General features: G+C 40.2%; 1 protein-coding gene across 11 annotated transcripts in view; it reads right to left on the reverse strand.

Moving 5' to 3' along the window:
- CADPS2 (calcium dependent secretion activator 2) overlaps nt 1-21,552 on the reverse strand; it is a 616,089-nt gene that overhangs the window by 519,722 nt on the left and 74,815 nt on the right. For all 11 annotated transcript variants that reach the window (XM_075857164.1, XM_075857163.1, XM_075857166.1 and 8 more), the window contains exons 4-6: nt 14,420-14,500; nt 11,012-11,248; nt 6,744-6,865 (exon numbers count right to left, since the gene is read on the reverse strand). In XM_075857164.1, the coding sequence (XP_075713279.1) occupies nt 6,744-6,865; nt 11,012-11,248; nt 14,420-14,500 (440 nt within the window). The remainder of the gene's footprint in view (nt 1-6,743; nt 6,866-11,011; nt 11,249-14,419; nt 14,501-21,552) is intronic.

Genomic DNA, 21,552 nt, shown 5'->3' on the forward strand with positions numbered 1-21,552 from the left:
GGCAAGCCAGGGTCAATAAGTAACAGCGGACAATCAGGTAAATAGCAGGAATCGCAGAGCCAGGAAACCAGACAATCACAGGCAAGGAACATGCTGCAAGTGAGGGTATAAATAGACCAAGGGCAGGAGCTAGCACCGTCAGGCCAGGCTGTGATAGGTTCTCCCTCTCCTCAGCCTGCAAATCTGAGTGGTAACAGATCGCGTTACTCTAGCAGACCTTGGAGCTGATGAAGGCTGATTAAGCCCGGGCGTCGACACAGAACCTGTGTCTGGCAAACCCTTTACAAAAACATAAAAAAAACTATACATATTTGATATATTTGGTCGCCGTAATCGTACTGACCCATAGAATAAAGTTAACATGCTATTTACACCATATAGTCAACTGCGTCAATTTGAAACGTGAAACGTGCTGGAAAAGCAGGTTTTGTGTTTTTTAAATTCCTTCCCCAATTTTTTTTTATAAAAGTTAATCAATATAATATATACACCCAAAATGGTGCAATTGAAAAACACAACTCGCCCCACTAAAAACAAGCCCTCATATGTCGACATAAAAATATGGTTAATGCCAAAATAGGCCAGGTCCTTTTCCCCTACCCGCTCCTGGACATACTATTAAGTCATGGTAGCTGTATCGTTCGCGCTCCATGACCTAATAGTACGTCTCGGGAGTAACGGCCGTTTCGGCAGTCCTCCCGACACATATAGGAGCTGTGACAACTGCCGTCTCGTACAGCAGTTGCCATAGCTCCTAAAGCGGGGACCGATCGCTGTGTCCCCGCTGATTAACCCCTGAAAAGCCGTGTTCAATAGCCATCACGGCTTTTTAGGGGTTGAGCTACAATCGCCAGCCTGCTACACGATAGCGGCCGGCGATTGTAACTATGGCAACCGGACACCAAACAATGGCGTCGGGCTAAGCCATCGACGGAAGCCTAGTGGGTCCTGACGAAGTCAGGACCCACTATGCTTGCTGTCAGTGAGTAGCTGACAGCTCTGATACACTGCACTACGCATGTAGTGCAGTGTATTAGAATAGCTATCAGGGCCTCCTGCCCTCAAGTCCCCTAATGCGACAAAGTAAAAAAGTAAAAAAAAAAGATGTGTAAAAATAAGAAAAGAAAAGTTTTAAAAGTAATAAAAAAGTCAAAATCCCCCCTTTTCCCTTATCAGTCCTTTATTATTAATAAAAATATATAAACAAATAAACTATACATAATTGGTATCGCCGCGTCCGTAACGGCCTGAACTACAAAATTATTTTGTTATTTATCCCGCGCGGTGAACGCCGTAAAAGAAAATAATAATAAACCGTACCAGAATCACAATTGTTTGGTCACTTCACCTCCCAAAAAATGGAATAAAAAGATCAAAAAGTCGCATGTACCTAAAAATGGTACTGATCGAAACTACGGTTTGTTACGCAAAAAATAAGTCCTCGCACGGCTTTATTGATGGAAAAATAAAAAAGTTATGGCTCTTAGAATAAGGTAACACAAAAAGTAAATGATTTTTTACAAAAAACTTATTTTATTGTGCAAACGCCATAAGACATAAAAAAACTATAAACATATGGTATCGCCATAATCGTATCGCCCCGCAGAATAAAGTGAATATGTCATTTATAGCGCACGGTGAACGCTGTAAAAAAAATAGAATAAAAAACAATAGTAGAATTGCTGTTTTTTAGTCACCGCGCCACTTAAAAATAGAATAAAAACTGATCAAAAAGTCGCATGCACCCCATGAAAACTACAATGAATTCCTCAAGGTGTCTAGTTTCCAAAATGGGGTCACTTTTGGGGGGTTTCCACTGTTTTGGCACCACAAGACCTCTTCAAACCGGACATGGTGCCTAATAAAAAGGAGGGCTCAAAATCCACTAGGTGCTCCTTTGCTTCGGAGGCCGGTGCTTCAGTCCATTAGTGCACTAGGGCCACATGTGGGATATTTCTCAAAACTGCAGAATCTGGGTAATAAGTATTAAGTTGTGTTTCTCGGGTAAAACCTTTTGTGTTGGAAAATCCTTTTTATACCATTTTTTTTTATGACAAAAAAAGAATGTACATTTCACCTCTACTTCCCGTGAAACACCTAAAGGGTTCATAAACTTTCTAAATGCTGTTGTGAATACTTTGAGGGGTCTAGTTTCTAAAATGGGGTGTTTCATAGGGGTTTCTAATATATAGGCCCCTCAAAGCAACTTCAGAACTGAACTGGAACCTAAAAAAATTAATTAATTAGGCAATACTTCGCTTCTTACATTATACTGATAATGAGCCGTGCCCACCCCGAGATGACCCCAGTTTTGACAGTTTGTATAAATGGAGACCCCTATTAGACTGTTTCAGTGCTCGGTTTTCCCAAGCATACACCCCCGAGAAGTGTATTTCTATTGATGAGTCCTAAGTAGATTTTAAAAGGAGGGTTCAATTCCGCCAGTACCTTCCGGGTAACAGGGCAAGGTATGGCGTTAAGATGTATAAGCTGTGCGAGAGTGCATCAGGGTATACCTACAGATTTAGGATATATGAAGGGAAGGACACCAGTATTCAGCCCCCAGAATGCTACCCCCCCCCCCCCCCTTGCTGGGAGTGAATGCAAAAATTGTGTGGGATTTGGTGCACCCACTGCTGGACCAGGGTTACCACCTCTACCTGGATAATTTTTATACCAGCGTCCCACTCTTTAACTGCCTCGCTTCCAGAAGTCCTGCGGCATGCGGCACTGCTAGAAAAAAATCTGAGAGGCCTCCCTAAGACCCTGCTTGGGCAAACACTCAGAAGGGGTGAGAGCAGGGCACATTCTAGCAGCAACATATTGTGTGTCACGTACAAGGACAAGAGAGATGCCACACCAGTACCCATGTACCAGTACAGAGACCCCCAAACCAGACTGCATCCTGGACTGCAATAGGTACATGGGAGGGGTGGACTTGTTAGATCAGGTCCTGAAACCCTACAGCGCCATGCGGTGTGGTATAAGAAGCTGGCCGAGCACATCATACAGATGGCATTGTACAACGCGTACGTGCTACGTCGATGTGCAGGCCAGACGGGAACTTTCCTGGAATTTAAAGAGGTGGTTATCAAGAAACTAATTTTTAGGGACCAAGAAGGGGGGGCACCCAGTACTTCTGGAAGCGGGGCCACACGCATCATACCAGGGCAACACTTTCCAGGAGAAGTTCCCCAAACTGGCAAGAAAGGAAAAAGTCAAAAGAGGTACAAAGTCTGCTATAAGAGTGGGATAAGGAAGGACACAATATAGTAATGTGACACGTGTCCCGAAAAACTAAGGCTCCGTATGAAAGAGTGCTTCAAAATGTATCATACATCCCTTGATTTTTAATCTACCCCAGTTTTACTTACCCTGATGCCCTCCGCACAGCTTATCCCCCCTCGTCTTTCCCTTCTGAGCCTTGCTGCGTGCCTAGGCAGCTGATAACAGCCACATTGAGGGTATTGCTGTACCCGTGAGAACCCACATTACAGTTTATGGGGTGTATGTCTCAGCTCAAAATGCTCACTACACCTCTAGATGAATGCCTCAAGGGTGTAGTTTTTAAAACGGGGTCACTTCTTGGGGGTTTCAACTGTACTGGTACCTCAGGGGCTTTTGCATACATGATTTCGCACCAAAAAATCCCCAGTAGGCCAAATGGTGGTCCTTTCCTTCTGAGCCCTCCCATGGGCCCAAACGACAATTTATCACCACAAATGGGGTACTGCCGCACTCAGGACAAATTGGGCAACAAAATGGGGTATTGTGTTCCCTGTGAAAATACGAAATTTTGATCACAAATTACATCTTATTGGAAAAAATGTCATTTTTTTAAATTTCACAGCCCAATTAAAATAGGTGCTGTGAAAAAACGGTGTTGTCAAAATGATAACCACAACCATAAAGTAATTCCTTGAGGGGTGCAGTTTCCAAAATGGGGTCACTATTGGGGGATTCCTACTGTTTTGGCACCTCAACACCTCTTCAAACCTGGCATGCTGCCTAAAATATATTCTAATAAAAAAGAGGCCTCAAAATACACTAGGTGCTTCTTTTGCTTCTGGGACTTGCGGTTTAGTCCACGAGCACACTAGAGCCACATGTGGGACATTTCTAAAAACTGCAGAATCTGGACAATACATATTTAGTAGTGTTTCTCTGGTAAAAACTTCTGTGTTACACACAAAAATGTAATAAAATTGAAATTCAGGAAGAAAAATGAAATTTGCAAATTTCACCTCCACTTTGCTTTAATTCCTGTGAAATGCCTGAAGGGTTAAAAAACTTTCTAAATGCTGTTTTGAATACTTTGAGCGGTCTAGTTTTTAAAATGGGATGTTTTATCGGGGTTTATAATAAATAGGCCCCTCAAAGCCACTTCAGAACTGAACAGGTACCTTAAAAAAAAAGCTTTTGAAATTTTCTTAAAAATATGAGAAATTGCTGTTTATGTTCTAAGCCTTGTAACGTCCAAGAAAAATAAAATAATGTTCAAAAAACGATGCCAATCTAACGTAGACATATGGAAAATGTGAACTAGTAACTATTTTGGGTGGTATAAACGTCTGTTTTACAAGCAGATGCATTTAAATTCTGAAGAATGCTATTTTTTCTAAATTTTCTCAAAATTTTGCAATTTTTCACCAATAAACACTGAATATATCGACCAAATTTTACCACGAACATGAAGCCCAGAGTGTCACGAGAAAACAATCTCAGAATCGCTTGGGTAGGTTTAAGTATTCTGACGTTATTACCACATAAAGTGAAATAGATAGATTCGGGTTCCATACCGCAGGTCAATTTCTGTGCGGAAAATTTTCACAGCATGTGAATGAGATTTGTTCAAATCTCATCCACTTTGCTGCTACTGTATCCTGCTGCGGATAATCCGCCTGCAAATCTGGATAAAAAATTCACAACAAATTTGCTTTGTGTGAACGTAGCCTAGCATAGGAGGATATCCTGATTGTGGCACCCTATTTATTAGTTCACTAGTGTGACAATTTCTAAAAACTCAAACTGCATGGAGGAAGGGGATCATGTGTTATATTAAGGATATTGCCATCTTGTATAAAACTATAAAAACAGTCAGCGAGCAAGCTTTTTAGACACATCCCTAACAGGTTAACTGAGCTTCCCGTAAAACAGCGGGGCAGTTACAATTCATCAGATTACGTATGCCTATGGAAGCCTAAGGAGAGGGGAGGGGGGAGTGATCAGGATAAGAGCAGAAGGACTGATATACACAACCAAAGCACTTTATTTACATCAGTACTTCTATATATGTCCTGCATCATCCTGGGGCTGTTTCTGAGTGAGAGAGAAGGTTATGGAGCAGATTCTCCTCTTCTTACTGTGTGTAGTGTATGGCTGATAGTCTCCATCCCTCAGCTCAGAGAGAAATGCAAACTACAGATATAGCATGCAAAGGGGGAAAAGTCATAAAAGCCAGAAATAGCACTACTCCTCATGTACACACACATGGTAGCTTATCCTGAAAAGTCAAACAAAAAGTACACTTTAAGTTCCTAGCAACGTACCTAAGAACATCCTCCTATCGTCCTGTCATAACTCCATACCAAGGAAATCCCAAGACCCTCCCAAGTATCAACAGAAGACCTCCACCTCTCAAAGGTTGCCTACCCCTGTTATAAGGGCAACTGGCCAATTGGATAAATGATATAAGAACTCTAATAAAAGCTATAACTGTAACCATTTTCCTTTAACATCTCTATGTTTCAGAGTATATAAGTCTGTTCTAAATGGTCCCCAAGCATTCCAATTGATTGTACAGTACTGACTAATGCACAGGTCTTATTGGATGTCCAAAGCCTAGTTAATACCAATCCCAAGGGCTAAAACAGAAAAACAATTACATGGATTTTGGACAGCATACATGTCTCTAGGGAGAAGAAGAGCAGTCACTCGGATAACGAATTTGTCTTGTGCAAAGCCCTAAAATTAACTTCAAAATTATTCTAAGGATCTGAAATACATAGCTATGTCTTTACATACTGTTTTTATCAAATATTACTATTCATTTTCCGGCCATACTCTACAATTATTATCTTCTACTAGCAGTGACAAAGCTGCATATGGCTAATAGATACAGTATTAAAATGGAAATATTTGTAGCGCGTCACAATTCTAAGAGTGGTCACAGCATCACAGGATGGCTCAGCTGTTCAATACCGCTTACAACTGCCTTTTTTAAAAGGTTATTCATGACAAAATTTGCCAATAAAAAGGTCACCTACTCAGCTAGTGTTTTTTATGAGAAACAGACAGAAAACCAATTAAAATATTTCCTTGTGCAACACAAGGGGTTTGTGTTTTTTTCTTCAAAGCCATACAAACAGTGCAATGTTATAACTATTTATTTATACACTGTTGGAAAAATCAATAAAAAACACAATGTATGTTTAGTCTTTCCAGTGGTGGACAAAGTAAATATGCAGAGTCCAAAAGAGGAGGGACAACCCTTTCTGTGTGCATGGTGGCCGCCAACAGTGGAACACCATTGTGCTCCACGTGATATCCAGTTATTTGCCCTTACTATAAAATTGAGTGCAGATTTGTTTTCAGCCTTTAAAATATTTTACTAAGACCTGTTAAACAGCAGGTTAACTCGCATTCAAATTTTCAGCTTAACGGCAAGGAAAAAAACCAAAAAAAATAAATAAAATGCAGCATACATAACCCACAAAATAGCCTTGGGAGCATAGTTTACTTACTGAGGTCTTGAGGCTTCAGCCTGATCTGTCTGGAGTTTTTCACCACCCTCTACTTCCATTGTACAGTATACAATTCTGTTTGGAGCCACTGATTTCAAGCCCTGAACATCCATGATAACAATCTATATTAAAGCAAATGTTCAGTAAAGATAACATTAGTAAACCAGAATAATATATTATATATATATATATATATATATACACACACACACACACACACACACACACACACACTTCATGAGGCTTTGGTGATCTTGGCATTTCCCGCTCAAATCAACTGACCTAAACAACTGAACCAAAATACATATGCAAAACCTCTCCCACAAATGGAAATTCCTTTAAGCTTAGAGTATATATTGCAATAATGGCACATTTTCTTGCCAGCAAGGTGGTCCAGAAATCACAAGTAAACATAATTAAGGGTCTTGACCTTTAACAGATAATTCCATGTGATGTGCCCTCTAACAAAAAGGAATCCCTCTGCAATCTAAAGCCAAGATTCATGTCCTGCACATTTCAGGACTACAGTGACAGAACATGGCGTCAATACAATTTTGAATTCACCCCACTTGGTGTTTTTCCTGTGTTGTTGCATAAAAAACTGAAATTAAAATTAATTTTAAAATTGATTTTATGTAATGGACCTGAAAAAAAGTCCAAATTGTTGCATTAAAAAAAATACCTTGTTTAAGAAAACTAAAAGGTCTGGTCAAACCAATTAAGGCTGGGTTCACACCTGCATCAGAGTGGAGCAGAACAAAAATACTGGAAGCGCTGGTTACGTGTATGACTGATACCATCGGTGCCCAACAGAACTGATTGAATTTAATGGGTTCCCTTGGGTTTCCATTAGGTTGGCTGTGGTTTTACCAAAAACAATAGCGCAGCATGTTGCGCTATGGTTTCCGGTAATTTGGTCTGGATCTGTGACAGAGGCCCCTAACAGAGCATACAACACACATGTGAATAGGCCCTAACTTCAGAAGTCACATAATTAGTGGAATAAGTTCCCCTGTGTGCAAAGTGTCACATGACGTCAGTATAAATACACCGGCTATGAAAGGCCCTGAGTCTGCAGCACCACTAAGCAAGCAAGCAAGATGAAGACCAAGGAGCTCTCCAAACAGGTCAGGGACAAAGTTGTTGAGAAGTGCAGATCAGGGTTAGGTTATATGAAAACATCCCAAACTTTAGACATCCCTCAGAGCACCATTAAAGAGGCTCTGTCACCAGTTTCATACTTCCCTATCCCCCACCTAATCTAATAGGTGCTTTGTTGTAGATAACGACTGTGTTTTTTTAAAATGTTTATTAGTGACAAAGTTATGAGCATTTTAACAATTATGCAAATTTTTTGTAAAAGCCCAACTGGGCCATTTTTTTTTTACTTTGTGTGTTGTGCTGTGACTAAACCTGGACATGAATGAAGAGAAGTGTATGATGCTGATTGGTCACTTCATCTCGTGGGTCCTTCACCGGAGCGACGGGAGAATGACCAGACATTGCCTCCAGCCATGCCTGAACGATTATCTACCTCGGCAGCAGTCCTGGCACGGCTGGATGCGATGTCTGGTCGTTCTCCCATTGCTCCAGTGAAGGAACTGCGGGAGTAAGTGATGTCACAGCGTGATCTCACGAGATCACGATGTGCTGTGAATAAAGCTGGGCATGAATGAAGAGAAGTGATTGGTCAACGTCATACATTTTTCTTTACAACAACCACTTGGTGAAAGTAAAAAAAAAAAGGCCCATTTGGGCTTTTACAAAAAATTTGCATAAATATTAAAATGCTCATAACACAGCGCCGAATAGGTAGGAGATAGGGAAGTATGACACTGGTGACAGAGCCTCTTTAAATCTATTATAACAAAATGGAAAGAATATGGCACAACTGCAAACCTAAATATTGCAATATATTTTACTAATCCATTTAGCTTTCTTTCATTGTAAAACTGCTTCTGTACTCTCCAATCCTCTCAGCTACAGGGCATTGCTAGGGAAAATCTGTATTCTGCGCCTCACAAGCTGAATACAGCTACTCTGTATGGAAGACACTACATCCTGCCTGCTCCTGAAACCCAATGCACAGACTGTTTTAGTCCTTTGCTAACAAGCCATACTGATCTTGTTTTCATGCACACCACTGGCTGGATTTCCTCGCTCGTCTCACATATATATTATTATTTAGAAGCAGGTGTCGCAAAATATTTCACTATTGAAGGTCGGTGTTTCGATCTTCCTGTGTTTTCTAGCACACGGACTATGCTCCCGGTGAAATCTCCAATGGTAACCTGTTATTCTACAGACACAATCTGTTCACAACAATCAAGTTCACGTTTTAGATGCCTGCACAAGCACTCCTGCCCCAGGGTTTCAATCAGAAACCAAAACGAAGTGTCTCAGACTTCGCCTATCGTATTGTTTTATTTGTTATTTTGTTGTAATCTGACCTACTACCACGATCGTGCGGAGTCTGAGGAAGTAGACTATTATTCAGACTATGCGGTTTCTTGTAGAATCTGTTATTTGTAGCTAGATCAGTCGAATTGAAATCATTTTAGGCTCTTTGTGTATGTCTACTGCAATAAAAAGTACAACATAGGAGATAATAAACAAGGTGCTCAATATACTGTATAGTAATAATAATAATGTTGGTGGTTTTATGAAATCTTTTTTTTTGAAAGGCCTTCTGATTATATAAAGATTACAGGCTACCCGCTGCTGAGAACCCGAGCGATCAGATGTAATCTGTGGATCTGTGGGGAACCTAGGAGAAGAAATTAAAAAACACAGAATGTCCATCGAAATCATTGGGCTGTCATTGTAAGCAACAGGCTTGAGGGAACCTCCAGAGCAAGAGATGCATCAGATACAGAAAAATTGAGGACGCCAAATAGCGCTACTCCATCAACATAAAGGAGGTCATCAGGCTCGTTGTTCGTAATTTCAGCTTTTAATCAGGTGACACATTTCGACACCGTACCCGCGTCTTCATCAGACCATTTACATAAAATACCAAAGAAAGTGTGATTTATAAACCTAAAAAAATGCCCCAAAAAACTGTGACATCATGAGTGGCAGTTACAATAACCAATCAGACGTATATAAAGAAAATGCCGTTAGAAGTAGGGGTACACAAAGTGGTTTTCACCTGCAATGAAATACATATGGTGTACATAGTATTTTCAGAGTAATGATAAATAAAAGGATACATAATTAAATAAATCAATTATTTATTTACAAAAATTAATAATCCTAATTACAAGTAACGTAGGACTATGCGCACCAATATCCTTCACCCCTCTCAGACATTTTTAAATTCCTTTATTAAATAATTGATTTAATTATGTATCCTTCTATTTATCATTACTCTAAATGCTATGTACACCATATGTATTGCATTACAGGAGAAAACCACTTCCTGTACCGCTCTAACTGCATTTTCCTTATATACTTCTGATTGGTTATTGTAACTGCCACTCATGACGTCACTATGAATTTTTTGGCAGTCTTTTAGGTTTATAAATCACACAATCTTTTTCGTATTTTATGTAAATGGTCTGATGAAGACGCAGATTCGGTGTCTAAACGCGTCACCTGATTAAAAGCTGAAATTACGAATGAGCCGGATGACCTCTTTTACGTAGATGAAATAGCGCTATTTGGCTTCATCAATTTTTCTGTATCTGATGCAAAGCCACGCGGCGGAGCCTTGTTGTCCCACCGGCTTGGAAGCAGCTGCAACTACATCATCCCTTGAGTGTAACCAGAGTTGTGCCTGGACATCGCGTAACCATCCTAGATGAGTGTCATTCCCACACCTGTACCTTTTTCTTTCATTTGTTATTTGGATTTCTGCACCATGAGGCACTTTCTTCTGTGATGTTTTACAGATTTACAAGTGTCCAGAGCAAGAGAGGCTCTTTTGTAGACGTTCATTGCTCTGGCTAATTGATGGAGATCCAATACAAAAGACCCATTTCTATTAACTCAGAGGGCATTTTCTAAAATCGGACAACCCCGTTAAATGTAGTTACAGAAAAAAGTGTGAACAAGGTTTAAATCCAATTTCTAAAGCTACAAACAGTAAAGTAGTTGGGTAGGTTATTAGATAATGTTTACATGGGTACACCAGTATTTATGGATTTATAAAAACAGCGAAACATAACATTTTTGAAAAGGATCTTCTTCACTGGTATGGATGATAACCCATCTGTACAAAAAAATCTTACATTTTGGCAAAAAAAAAGTTGCCAGTGATTACATACCTCTAAAGTAAAGGACAGGACAACATCAGATTTTGATAGTTGAACTTCATTTTCATCTCCAATATCCAGAAAGGCTGAATTCTGTGAGCGCTTTAGTTTTTGGAGTTTAAACTCGGCACCACCTTTAGACACTGGAAGACTTTCTAAGTTGGCCATGAGTAAATTCACAGAAGCTCGCAGCTCCTCTATAAACATTCCCTCCATTTCCTTTGTTAAAAACTTTGGAAATATCTTCTCCTTTAGAAGAATAAAAAAAAGACAAAGATAATTGAACTATGCAAGTGCTCAAAAAAATAAATGAATTCCATATATTTTTAGAGAAGCCAAAACGCACTCAAACAGCAACGGGGAAAATACATTAAAACTGCAGTTTCAAATGCCAGTCTTAAACGAATTTACATTGGCATAAAATGTGTCATGTATTTGGTGCATCTTTGGCTGTCCGCACTTTAGAAATGCAAACCTGCATCTGCTATGAGCAGGTGAAGATTTGCGCCATAACATGCCAGTTTCTGGCGTAAATTATAATAAATCTGTCATTCTCGTGAATGCACCGCGTTCCTTGGCTAAACCAAAGCCCTTTTACCTCCACTTTTGGAAAGTGGCAAACAAAATACGGAGATGAAAACTTTTGCGCAAGTATAGCATAGGCATATTTTGACATATTCCCCCCAATGTCTGTGTTTTGTATCATGCTGTGCTGTGAATACAAATGGACATGAATGGGGAGAAGTGTATGACGCTGATTGGTCAGTGTCATACACTCCTCTGTACAACGCCCACTTGGTCAAAAGGTAAAACACGCCCAGTTGTCTATTAAGACACTAATTAGCATAAATATAAAATTGCTCATAACTTGATCAAAAATTATCGTTTTTCAAAATAAAAACAACTGTTATCTACATTACAGCGCCGATCACATTATGTAGGAGATAGGGCACTTATAATGTGGAGACAGAGCCTCATTAAAAGGGGTATTCCGGTTACAAGTTACCCCCCATCGGTACGGTAAGGGGTAACTTGTTGATCGATGGGTGTCCGACAGTTCGGACCCCCACCATTTTCAAGTACGGGGACCCAGAAGTCGCCTGAACTCCTCGTTTGAACCAAGCGGCAGGTCGCTCATTCGCACTGCGCTCCATTCATTCTCTATGGCAGCACCGAAAAAAGCCGAACACTGCACCTGGCTATTTCCGGCGCTCCCATAGAGAATTAATGGAGCGGCAGTGCGCATGAGACTTTCGGACACCCACCGATCAGCAAGTCACCCCTTACCTTACGGATAGGGGGTAACTGGTTGTAACCGGAATACCCCTTTAAGTCAGACACTGGAACTGAATTTTTAAAAAAATGACGTCATCACTTATGATAATGCTGTTCCAGGAACAGACAAAAAAAATAAAAAAAAAGGTATTTGCCATGTAGGTTAGGAACATTCTGGCCCGTCTTCTTATCCTTAAGCTTAGTTCCCATCTAATTTTTCAGGTACGTTGGAGGTATACATCAGGTTTATTCCCAGACATATGCCACTATATGGCATACGTCAGCAATTGACTTCGATTGCAAAAGATGTATACCGCACGGTATAAAACATTTTTTATTGTGTCCCACTGCATAAAAAAACATAGTTGACGTTTTATAGTGGGGAAAAAAAAAAAAAAGTATGCCGACGAATACTGGGTCAGCCCATGCCAAAAAGACACTTTTTTTGCCATATGTTGTGTGCATAGGCAGCTATGGGCATGATGAAGTATGCGTGAGGGAATACTCCCGGCATATACCTCGGACGTTCCTAAAAAAACGTCATGTGAACTGAGCCTTACAGCTACCAAATTAAAGTGTACCTCCACTTCCAGTTAAAAACGTATTATAGTGCAGGAGTGTGCGCTATAATCTATTTCCTAAATAACTTGTATTGCTGATTTGGGTTGTAGCAGCAGCACGTACTGTAATCAGTAATACAAGTAATTTAGAAAATAGATTAGAACGCACACTCCTGCACTATAATAGTTTTCACTACACTAGGCACCACTGGATATTTTTTAACTAAAATGTCAGATTTGCTTAAGTGATAAAAATTAAGAAAATGTAATAAAGATTAAATTACCACCAAAGATGGAGGAAGTCAATTCTAATGAAGACTTGCCATTGCTTCAAAAGATTAACTTCTGAGCTACAAGAGTTAAGGAGTTAGCAGGTAAATAAATGCATGTACAGATTTTTCTCTTTAAAGGCCAAATTTGTTTTGTTACTTAAAAAGAGGACCTGTAATCTGCACAAAAAGACTGCAGCTGACATCTTAGATTGCAGGCGACTTTTTTTTTTTCTACCCCCACCGTTCCTGAAATATCGGGGCCATTAGTTCTGGTGTCCGATATGTAAATGAGGCCTTTCACTGTCAAGTGGGCGGTTACCCCTGATGAAGTAACAGGTGTTACCTGCCCACTTGACAATTAAAGGCCTCATTTGGATATCGGGCACCAAAACTAACAGCATGGGTGTTCACACTGAGTTTTTTGCAGGCAGAAAATTCTGCCTGCAAAAATCATGTCCGTTTTTTTTAAGCGGTTTTGCACCACAGGCGTTTTTTGCCACGTTTTTGTTTAACCTATTTCTTCAACAGGAAAAAGAAAAATCCGTGAGCGTTTGACATAAAACGCGTCAAAAAACACAGCGGCCATTCGCAGCGTTTTTTTCTAATTCCCATTGATTTCGATGGGTTTTTTGAGGCGCAAAACGCCTCAAGATAGCGCATGTCGCTTCTTTTTCCCACAAGCATTTTTTTCTGCTCGCGAGAAAAAAACACCTCCACCTTCCATTGAAGAAAATGGGAGGCAATATCGACCGCTTTTTTGCAGCGGTTTCTCCTGTGTGAACATACACCAAGAGATGTCAGCTGCAGTTTTCTGGGGAGATGAGAGGTTCTCATTAAAGGGAACCGGTCACGTTGAACATGCAGTCCAATCTGCGGGCAGCATGTTACGAAGCAGGAGGGGATGAGAAGATTGATATAGATTTTTGTAGCAGAGATTCAGTTTAACTTGTGATTTATTAATTTAAACATCTGCTCAGTCTTGGCTTAGGAGTCCAGTGGTCAGTCCTAAACATACAGAGAGATAGCTGTCACACACATACAAGGAATGCTGTCAAACACTGAGTGGACCACCCACTTGACTTCTAAGCCAAGCATGAGCAGCGTTTAAAAGAAGAAATTACAAGTTACACTGAATATTTTGCTACAAAAATATACATCAACTGGCTCACATACTCCTGCTTTATAACATACAGCCCGCAGATATGACTGCATTTTCCACAGGACAGGTTCCCTTTAAATTACTATAGAAAACAATTCAGCTAACAGTATTTTGCACTTTTCTAGACAGAAAGATTACTTATGACACCATTCACCTTTGCCATTTTATCTGCTACTTGTAGACGCCCATCAAGTTCACGACGGATCTGGGCTGCTTGCTCATCTGCATTATCCAGCTAAAAAATATTTAATACAAATACAAAATCAGTAGAACTTAGAAGCTCTTTTTACGATTTCCACATTATTACAGGACAAATTTGTAAATTATTTTATTTAAAATAAATTGTAAAATGTTATTTAAAAAACAAACTTGTATAGCAAATTTGAATGAGTAAACATGGTATGTAACTTTAATAAAAACAACAAAAAAGTCAAAACAATTTACTGTTTATGGGCATTATTTTCTATAATAACCTGTCAAATGTGATTAACCCCTGATATATAAATAAGCCCCTGAACGGTCAATGGGGCGTTTCTATCTAATTTAATGGGAAGGGGGAGTGAATTCTTCGCTCTGACACTATCAAATCAGCTACGGACAGTGTCATGGCGGCTGGCGCGGTGTTCCCTCCCGTGAGAACACACACAGACAGGTGGTTCTGCAGAGAGGGTGCGTGCGCGCCTTCACGCATGCTTTCTGCAGAACCACCAGGAAAACCACAGGAAAATTACCACGGAACGTGAATACTTTCGCAAAGCACTGTAAATTGCCTATAAAATTTCCATGTTAGAACACCATAGTGTGCGTCAGGAAAGACCAGACCATTCAAGAACATATTAAAAAAAATAAAAAAAAAATATTATATACACATATATATACACACACACACACACACACACACACACATATACACACACGCAAAACAGAAAACGCAAATTGTTTTCATTAGCGTAAGAAGACAAAAAAAACAGACTACAAACAGCTAGACTTCTTCAGATCTGGTCTTAAAAATAATGCATCATGCTGGACTCCGGCAGGAGAGGACACGTTGGAGGGGAGCCCCATTGGAAAGGCCCGTCATCCTCCTCCATCCTCTCTCCTGGACCAATTTCGAGCAGCGCCGGCTGTTCAATTACGTTCCCGCTACTGGGGGAAAAGTTTTGAGCTCTTGCTGGCCCAAATAGTTTAACCGGGAGTTTCGGGCCTAGTTCAGCGGCCGGATCGCCGGCCTAAATTTGCGGTCGGAGCCGGGGCGGCAGCTGCTTCCGGCCGGACCAAAACCGGAGCAGTGCAATACACTGCAGCAGAGGCCTCTGAAAACAGTCAACAAGTGTCTGCCCTAATGTCTTGAGCAGGAGGAGGCAAAAGCCAAGTGAGCCCTCTGAAGGAGACGACGTTCTGGTGGATGCAGCTGCCATTTTGAGCAGGAGATTCCTGAAGGCCCATTTAGCCTCTACATCTCCTGGTTGAGGATACATGGCCCTGTTCACACAGTTTTTTTTTATTGCAGGCAGAAAAATCTGCCTCAATATTCCTTTAGGAATTTTAAGTAAATTTTGACCTGTTTGAAATGTCTCGTCGCGAATTTCGCAGTGTTTTTCGGCTGCGGCCATTGAGCACCGCTGACAAAAAACACAGCGAAAAATGCTTTCGCTGCCTCCCATTGGCTTCAATGGGAGATCAGAGGCAAAACCGCGGCAAGAAAGAGCATGCCGCGTTTTTTTGCCGCCATGGAAAAAAAACGCTTCCGTCTCCCATTGAAATCAATGGGAGGTGGCTTCGGACTTTTTTTGACGCTTATTCCGATGCAGTTTCCGTGTCAAAAAACTCTGAACTGGGCCTCAGTGGCTAACTTTCAAACATTGCATTATATAAAATAGATCATATAAACATGTATATTTTTACATCATACTTCTATTACCACTATTTAAAGGGATATTCCCAGAATTGACAATTTAGGATCGGTGATAACGGTCTAATCGCGGAGGGCCTCACAGATTCCAAGAATGGGGTCCAAAACACCCTGTTCCTCCGCACTGCCCACACAGTAATGAGGAGCCTGAATAGAGCAACGATCCAGCACGCTCCCACTTCTCCATTCAATGTTTATGAGAATGACAGAAACCGCTGTACTCGGCTGTTTCCATCATTCCCATAGACTTTAGGCACCACATCGGTTTTGAAGTAGCTTTGCAGGGCCTATATATATTAGAAACTCCCTATAAATCACCAAATTCAAAAACACTGTACCCCTCAACTTATTTAAAACAGCATTTAGGAAGTGTGTTAAACCTTTAGGTGTTTCACAGGAATTATAGCAAAGCTGAGGTAATATTGACATTTTATTTTTTGGGAAATATTAAAATTTAATCCAAAACTCGCAACAAATAGCAGATGTTGCGTTTTTTTGCGGCGGAAAAGCAGCGATTCCGCTGCCAAAAACTCAATTCAGAAAAAATAATAATTGTATGCTTACCCAGAATTCTGTCTTTCTACGTCAAGTCTGTCCTCCAGTGATGACGTTTCATCCCATGTGACCGCTGCAGCCAATCACAGGCTGCAGCGGTCAATGGGATTAACCCTTTCAGGACCAAGGGTCATCGATACCTCCATGACCAGCCCCATTTTTTTCAAATCAGACATGTGTCATTTTATGTGGTAATAACGCTGGAATGCTTTTGCCTATCCAAGCGATTCAGAGACATATTGTACTTTGTTAGTGGAAAAATGTGGTCAATAAATTCATAGCTTATTTGTGAAAAACACCAAAATTGTAAGAAAATTTGCAAAAATTATAATTTTTCTAATTTTAAATGTAATCTACTTGTAAAACAGATAGTAATACCACACAAAATTGTTTCTAATTAACATCCCCCATATGTCTACTTTATATTTGCATTGTTTTCGAACATTATTTTATTTTTCTAGGACGTTACAAGGCTTAGAACTTTAGCAGCAATTTCTCACATTTTCAAGAAAATTTCAAAAGGCTATTTTGTCAAAGACCAGTTCAGTTTTGAAGTGGCTTTGAGGGCCTTATGTACTAGATAGACCCCATTAATAAACCCATTTTAAAAACTGCACCCCTCAAAGTATTTAAAACAGCGTTCAGAAAGTTTATTAACCCTTTATGTGCTTCACAGGAATTAAAGCAAAGTAGCAGTGAAATTTACAAATGTAATTTTTTTTGCCAAAATTAATTTGTAATAAATTTTTTCCTGTAACACAGGTTTTACCAGAGAAACGCAACTCAATATTTATTGGCCAGATTCTGTCGTTTTTAGAAATATCCCACATGTGGCTCTAGTATGATAATGGACTGAAACACAGGCCTCACAAGCAAAGGAGCACCTAGTGGATTTTGGGGTCTCCTTTTTTGTAGAACATATTTTAGGTACCATGTCAGGTTTGAAGAGGTCTTGTGGTGCCAAAACAGTGGAATCTCCGCAAAAGTGGTTTTGGAAACTACACACCTCAAGGAATTTATCTAGGGGTATAGTTAGCATCTTGACCCGACAGGTCTTTTGCTTTATTTATTGGAATATGTCTGTGAAAATGAAAATCTAAAAAAAATATTAAAAAATGTCATTTTTACAAGGAATAAATAATAAAAAGCACCCCAAAACTTGTAAAGCTATTTCTCACGATTACGGAAATATCCCATATATGGTAATGAACTGCTGTTTGGACCCACGGCAGTGCTCATAAGGGAAGGAGCGCCATTTGGCTTTTGGAGCGCAGATTTTGCTTGGTAATAGTTCTGTTTGGGGTTTTGCTGGTATTTCAGTTTATAATGTGGGGGTATATGTAATCTGTGCGGAATACATCAGGGCATAATAAGAGGATATACTCATGCGGTAAATAAATAATAATTCATATATGTTTGGCCAGTGTCGCACTGATAAATGGTGCCCAATCTTATGTTACGTTAAAATCTTTCGTTTTCATTGGTACCATTTTAGGGTACATGTGATTTTTTGATCACTTTTTATTCGATTTTTTTTGGCAAGCAAAGTGACAAAAAAAAAAACACATTTTGACAATCTTTTTTGTCCTTTTTTTACGTGGTTCACTGTGCGCTATAAATGACATTTTACTTTATTCTGCAGGTCGGTACGATTACGGCGATACCATATGTATATAGTTCTTTTTATGTTTTGTGGCATTTGCACAATAAAATCACTTTTCTATAAAATTATTTATTTTCTGTATCACCATATTCTAAGAGCCATAATTTTTTTATTTTTAAGTCAAAAAAGCTGTGTAAGGGCTTGTTTTTTGTGGGACGGGTTGTAGTTTTTATTGGTATTATTTTGGGGTACATGCAAATTTTTGATCACTTTTTATTCTATATTTTGGGAGGGGTGATGACCAAAAAAAATAGTGATTCTAGTATTGTTTTTTAATTATTTTTTGCGGTGTTCACCGTTCGGGAAAAATAATATTATAGTTTTATAGTTGGGGTCGTTACGAACGCGGTTATACCAAATATGTGTACTGTTTTAACGTTTTCTTTTTTTTCCTATAATAAAAGACTTATTATAGGAAAAAAAGCATTTTATGTTTTTGTAACTTATAACTTATTTTTACACTTTTATAAAACATTTTTATTACTTTTTTTTTTACTTGTTCTACTTTAAGACCTGCAGCACTGATAGCTGCTATAATACATTACACTACCTAGTAGTGTAACGTATTATAAACAGTCAGTGTGACGTTGACAGTCACACTGACAGGCAGCCTATGAGAACCAGCTGGTCATCATAGGCTTCCGTAAATGGCAGACCGGAGGCTGTTGTATGGCCTCCGGTTTTGCCATGCAACCGACGACAGCACCCGCAATTGGTCCTCGGGAAAGTTTGTTGTAGCAACAAACTTTCCAGTTTGTTGCTACAACAAACTTTCCCTGCGATCACATGATCGGGACCTGAACCAATCAGGTCCCGGTCATGTCTCCGGGACGAGAGGCAGGGGTGAACAACGCGATCCAGGTGTCAGCACTACTCTGAGACACACGGATCGCGCTTTTAACATCCACTGTGAATTCACGTTGGCGCTGCACAGAGCCCAGCAAGCGCCGACGTGAATTTACTGTGGCGGCGGTCAGGAAGCGGTTAATAGCGGTGATCGTATTCTCTGCAGCCGAACCAATCGGTTCGGCTGTCAGAAAACAGGTTGCTGGGGAGCCGCAGACACTGATCCAGCCGGCGACCGAGCGCTTTTCACAGCGCTATGCCGGCTGGAACAGACATCTGTATATACACGTCCTGGCAGCACGGGGTATGTGCGAAAAGGACGTTTATGTACAGATTGTCGGCATGAAAGGGTTAAACGTCATCCCAGGAGGCCGAACTGCAGTACAGCAGGCTGGCCTCCGGGGATGACGTTTAATCTCATGTGACCATGGCTACGTAAGTATCAAACTTTTTCTTTTATGCGCAGTTTTCCGCAGCGATCATTCCAGCAGAAAAACTGCAATTTGGTGTGGTTTTTCAGCCGGAATTCCCTGTGGCACCCAGGGCGGATACGCTGTGTGTTTTTACGCAGCACATCCGCCCTTTGTGTTCACACCTTAATACCCTTAATTTGAGGCACATGGAGGTTTAAAATTTAAGACACCATGTGCCTCACATTAATAAGTGAAAGAAAGCAGTTTTTTTTACAGCGTACACATCATAAATGACGCTATAAATTTGTGGTGCATGTTATTATTGCGACTATACGAAATGTGCATATTATTTTATGTAATGACTTATTTTAATAATGTTTATTGTAAAAAATGTGCCTTGTGTGTTTTTTGGTTTTTTTTATTTAAAATTTTTTATAAATTTTACGGTTCTATATTTAAACTTTAATATACTGGTTTCCCTATTCTCATTTTTCCCTTAAATGCTGCGGTCAGCTCTGATGGCAGCATTCAAGGGGATAATTGCAGAGATCAGAGGTTTCTCTGATCTCCGCCATTAGAGCGGGGCTGCGGCTGTCTGATTGCGTGGGCACACCTGCTATGCCTGTGCGATCAGCATGATGTAATTCGGCCGGCGCTGCAGTAATGAGCGGCAGGCACTGTAGACAGATAACATAGTTCTTCTTCAGGGATGGCGCCTCCACTCAGTTTGGCGCCAGCTGCATGACATCATGCTAGTCACTACATTCAAGTATTACAATATTAAGCAGTGCGGCCACACAGCTTCGTATCGAAATACATAAAATCACGGTATTGAACCGCCTGCGGGTTCACAGCATCTAAATAATATCAATATTTTGATGCATCGTGCTAATAAATAACAACATTTAAATTCAAGGGCAGTATGGTATGTTTTTAAACAATTCTTTATGCACAGGCCAGGTTGTGTAGGGCAGGTTTCACAATGGTAAATTGGGACCTTTCTTATTCCCCCCCCCCCTTTTTTTTTTTTTTTTTTTACACACACTGCACCTTTGAGTCCTTCCCTTCTTACCAGTGATGGGGATGTTTGAAAAGTGTTGCCCTGGTACAATGCATGAAGTCTTGCTCCCAGAAGTATTGTGCTTTCCACCTTCCTGGTCACTAAATATTAGGGCCTTGAGCACCACCTCTTGGAATACCAGAAATGCTCCCTTCTGGCCTGCACATTAATGTAGTACGTATGCATTATACAGTGCTATCTGTATGATAAGCAAAGCCAGCTTTTTGTACCACACCCTCAATTTCTGCATGAAGCTGTACGGATTGAGCACTTGATCTGAAATATCAACCCTTTCCATGTACCGGTTATAGTCCAGGAGTCTGGCTCGGGGTTTCTGTTCTGGTAACTCAAACTAGGACAGAGGGTGCTGCTTTTTGGCATGTATTGTGTTCAATATAAGGACATCCATCTTGTCCTTACACTTGACACACAGTACAAGGTCTCTTCATAATGCCCTGCTCTCTCCTCTTCTGAGTGTTTGCCTAACCAGCATCCTAGGGAGGTATCTCTGATTTTCTTCTAACAGTGCCGCATGCCGCAGTATTTCTAAACCCAACACTATTTTTCTTGTAACGCCCAGAAAGGAAGGGACAATCTGGGGTGGGTCAATTCTGGTGTCCTACCCTTTGTAAAACCTGAACCTGTGAATGTACCCTGATGTACCTTCATATGTTCATCAGGATGTACAGCTTATACATCTTCACGCAAACCTTGCCCTCTTGGCAGTTACTAGCAGAATTAAAGCTTCCCTTTAAAATTGATCATGCTTTCTTCAAATGAAATGCATTTATCGGGTGTGTAAGCCTGGGCAAACTTGGAACTGAAATGGTCTATGAAG

Source organism: Rhinoderma darwinii, chromosome 3 (assembly GCF_050947455.1).
Source record: "Rhinoderma darwinii isolate aRhiDar2 chromosome 3, aRhiDar2.hap1, whole genome shotgun sequence".
Taxonomy (NCBI): Eukaryota; Metazoa; Chordata; class Amphibia; order Anura; family Rhinodermatidae; genus Rhinoderma; species Rhinoderma darwinii.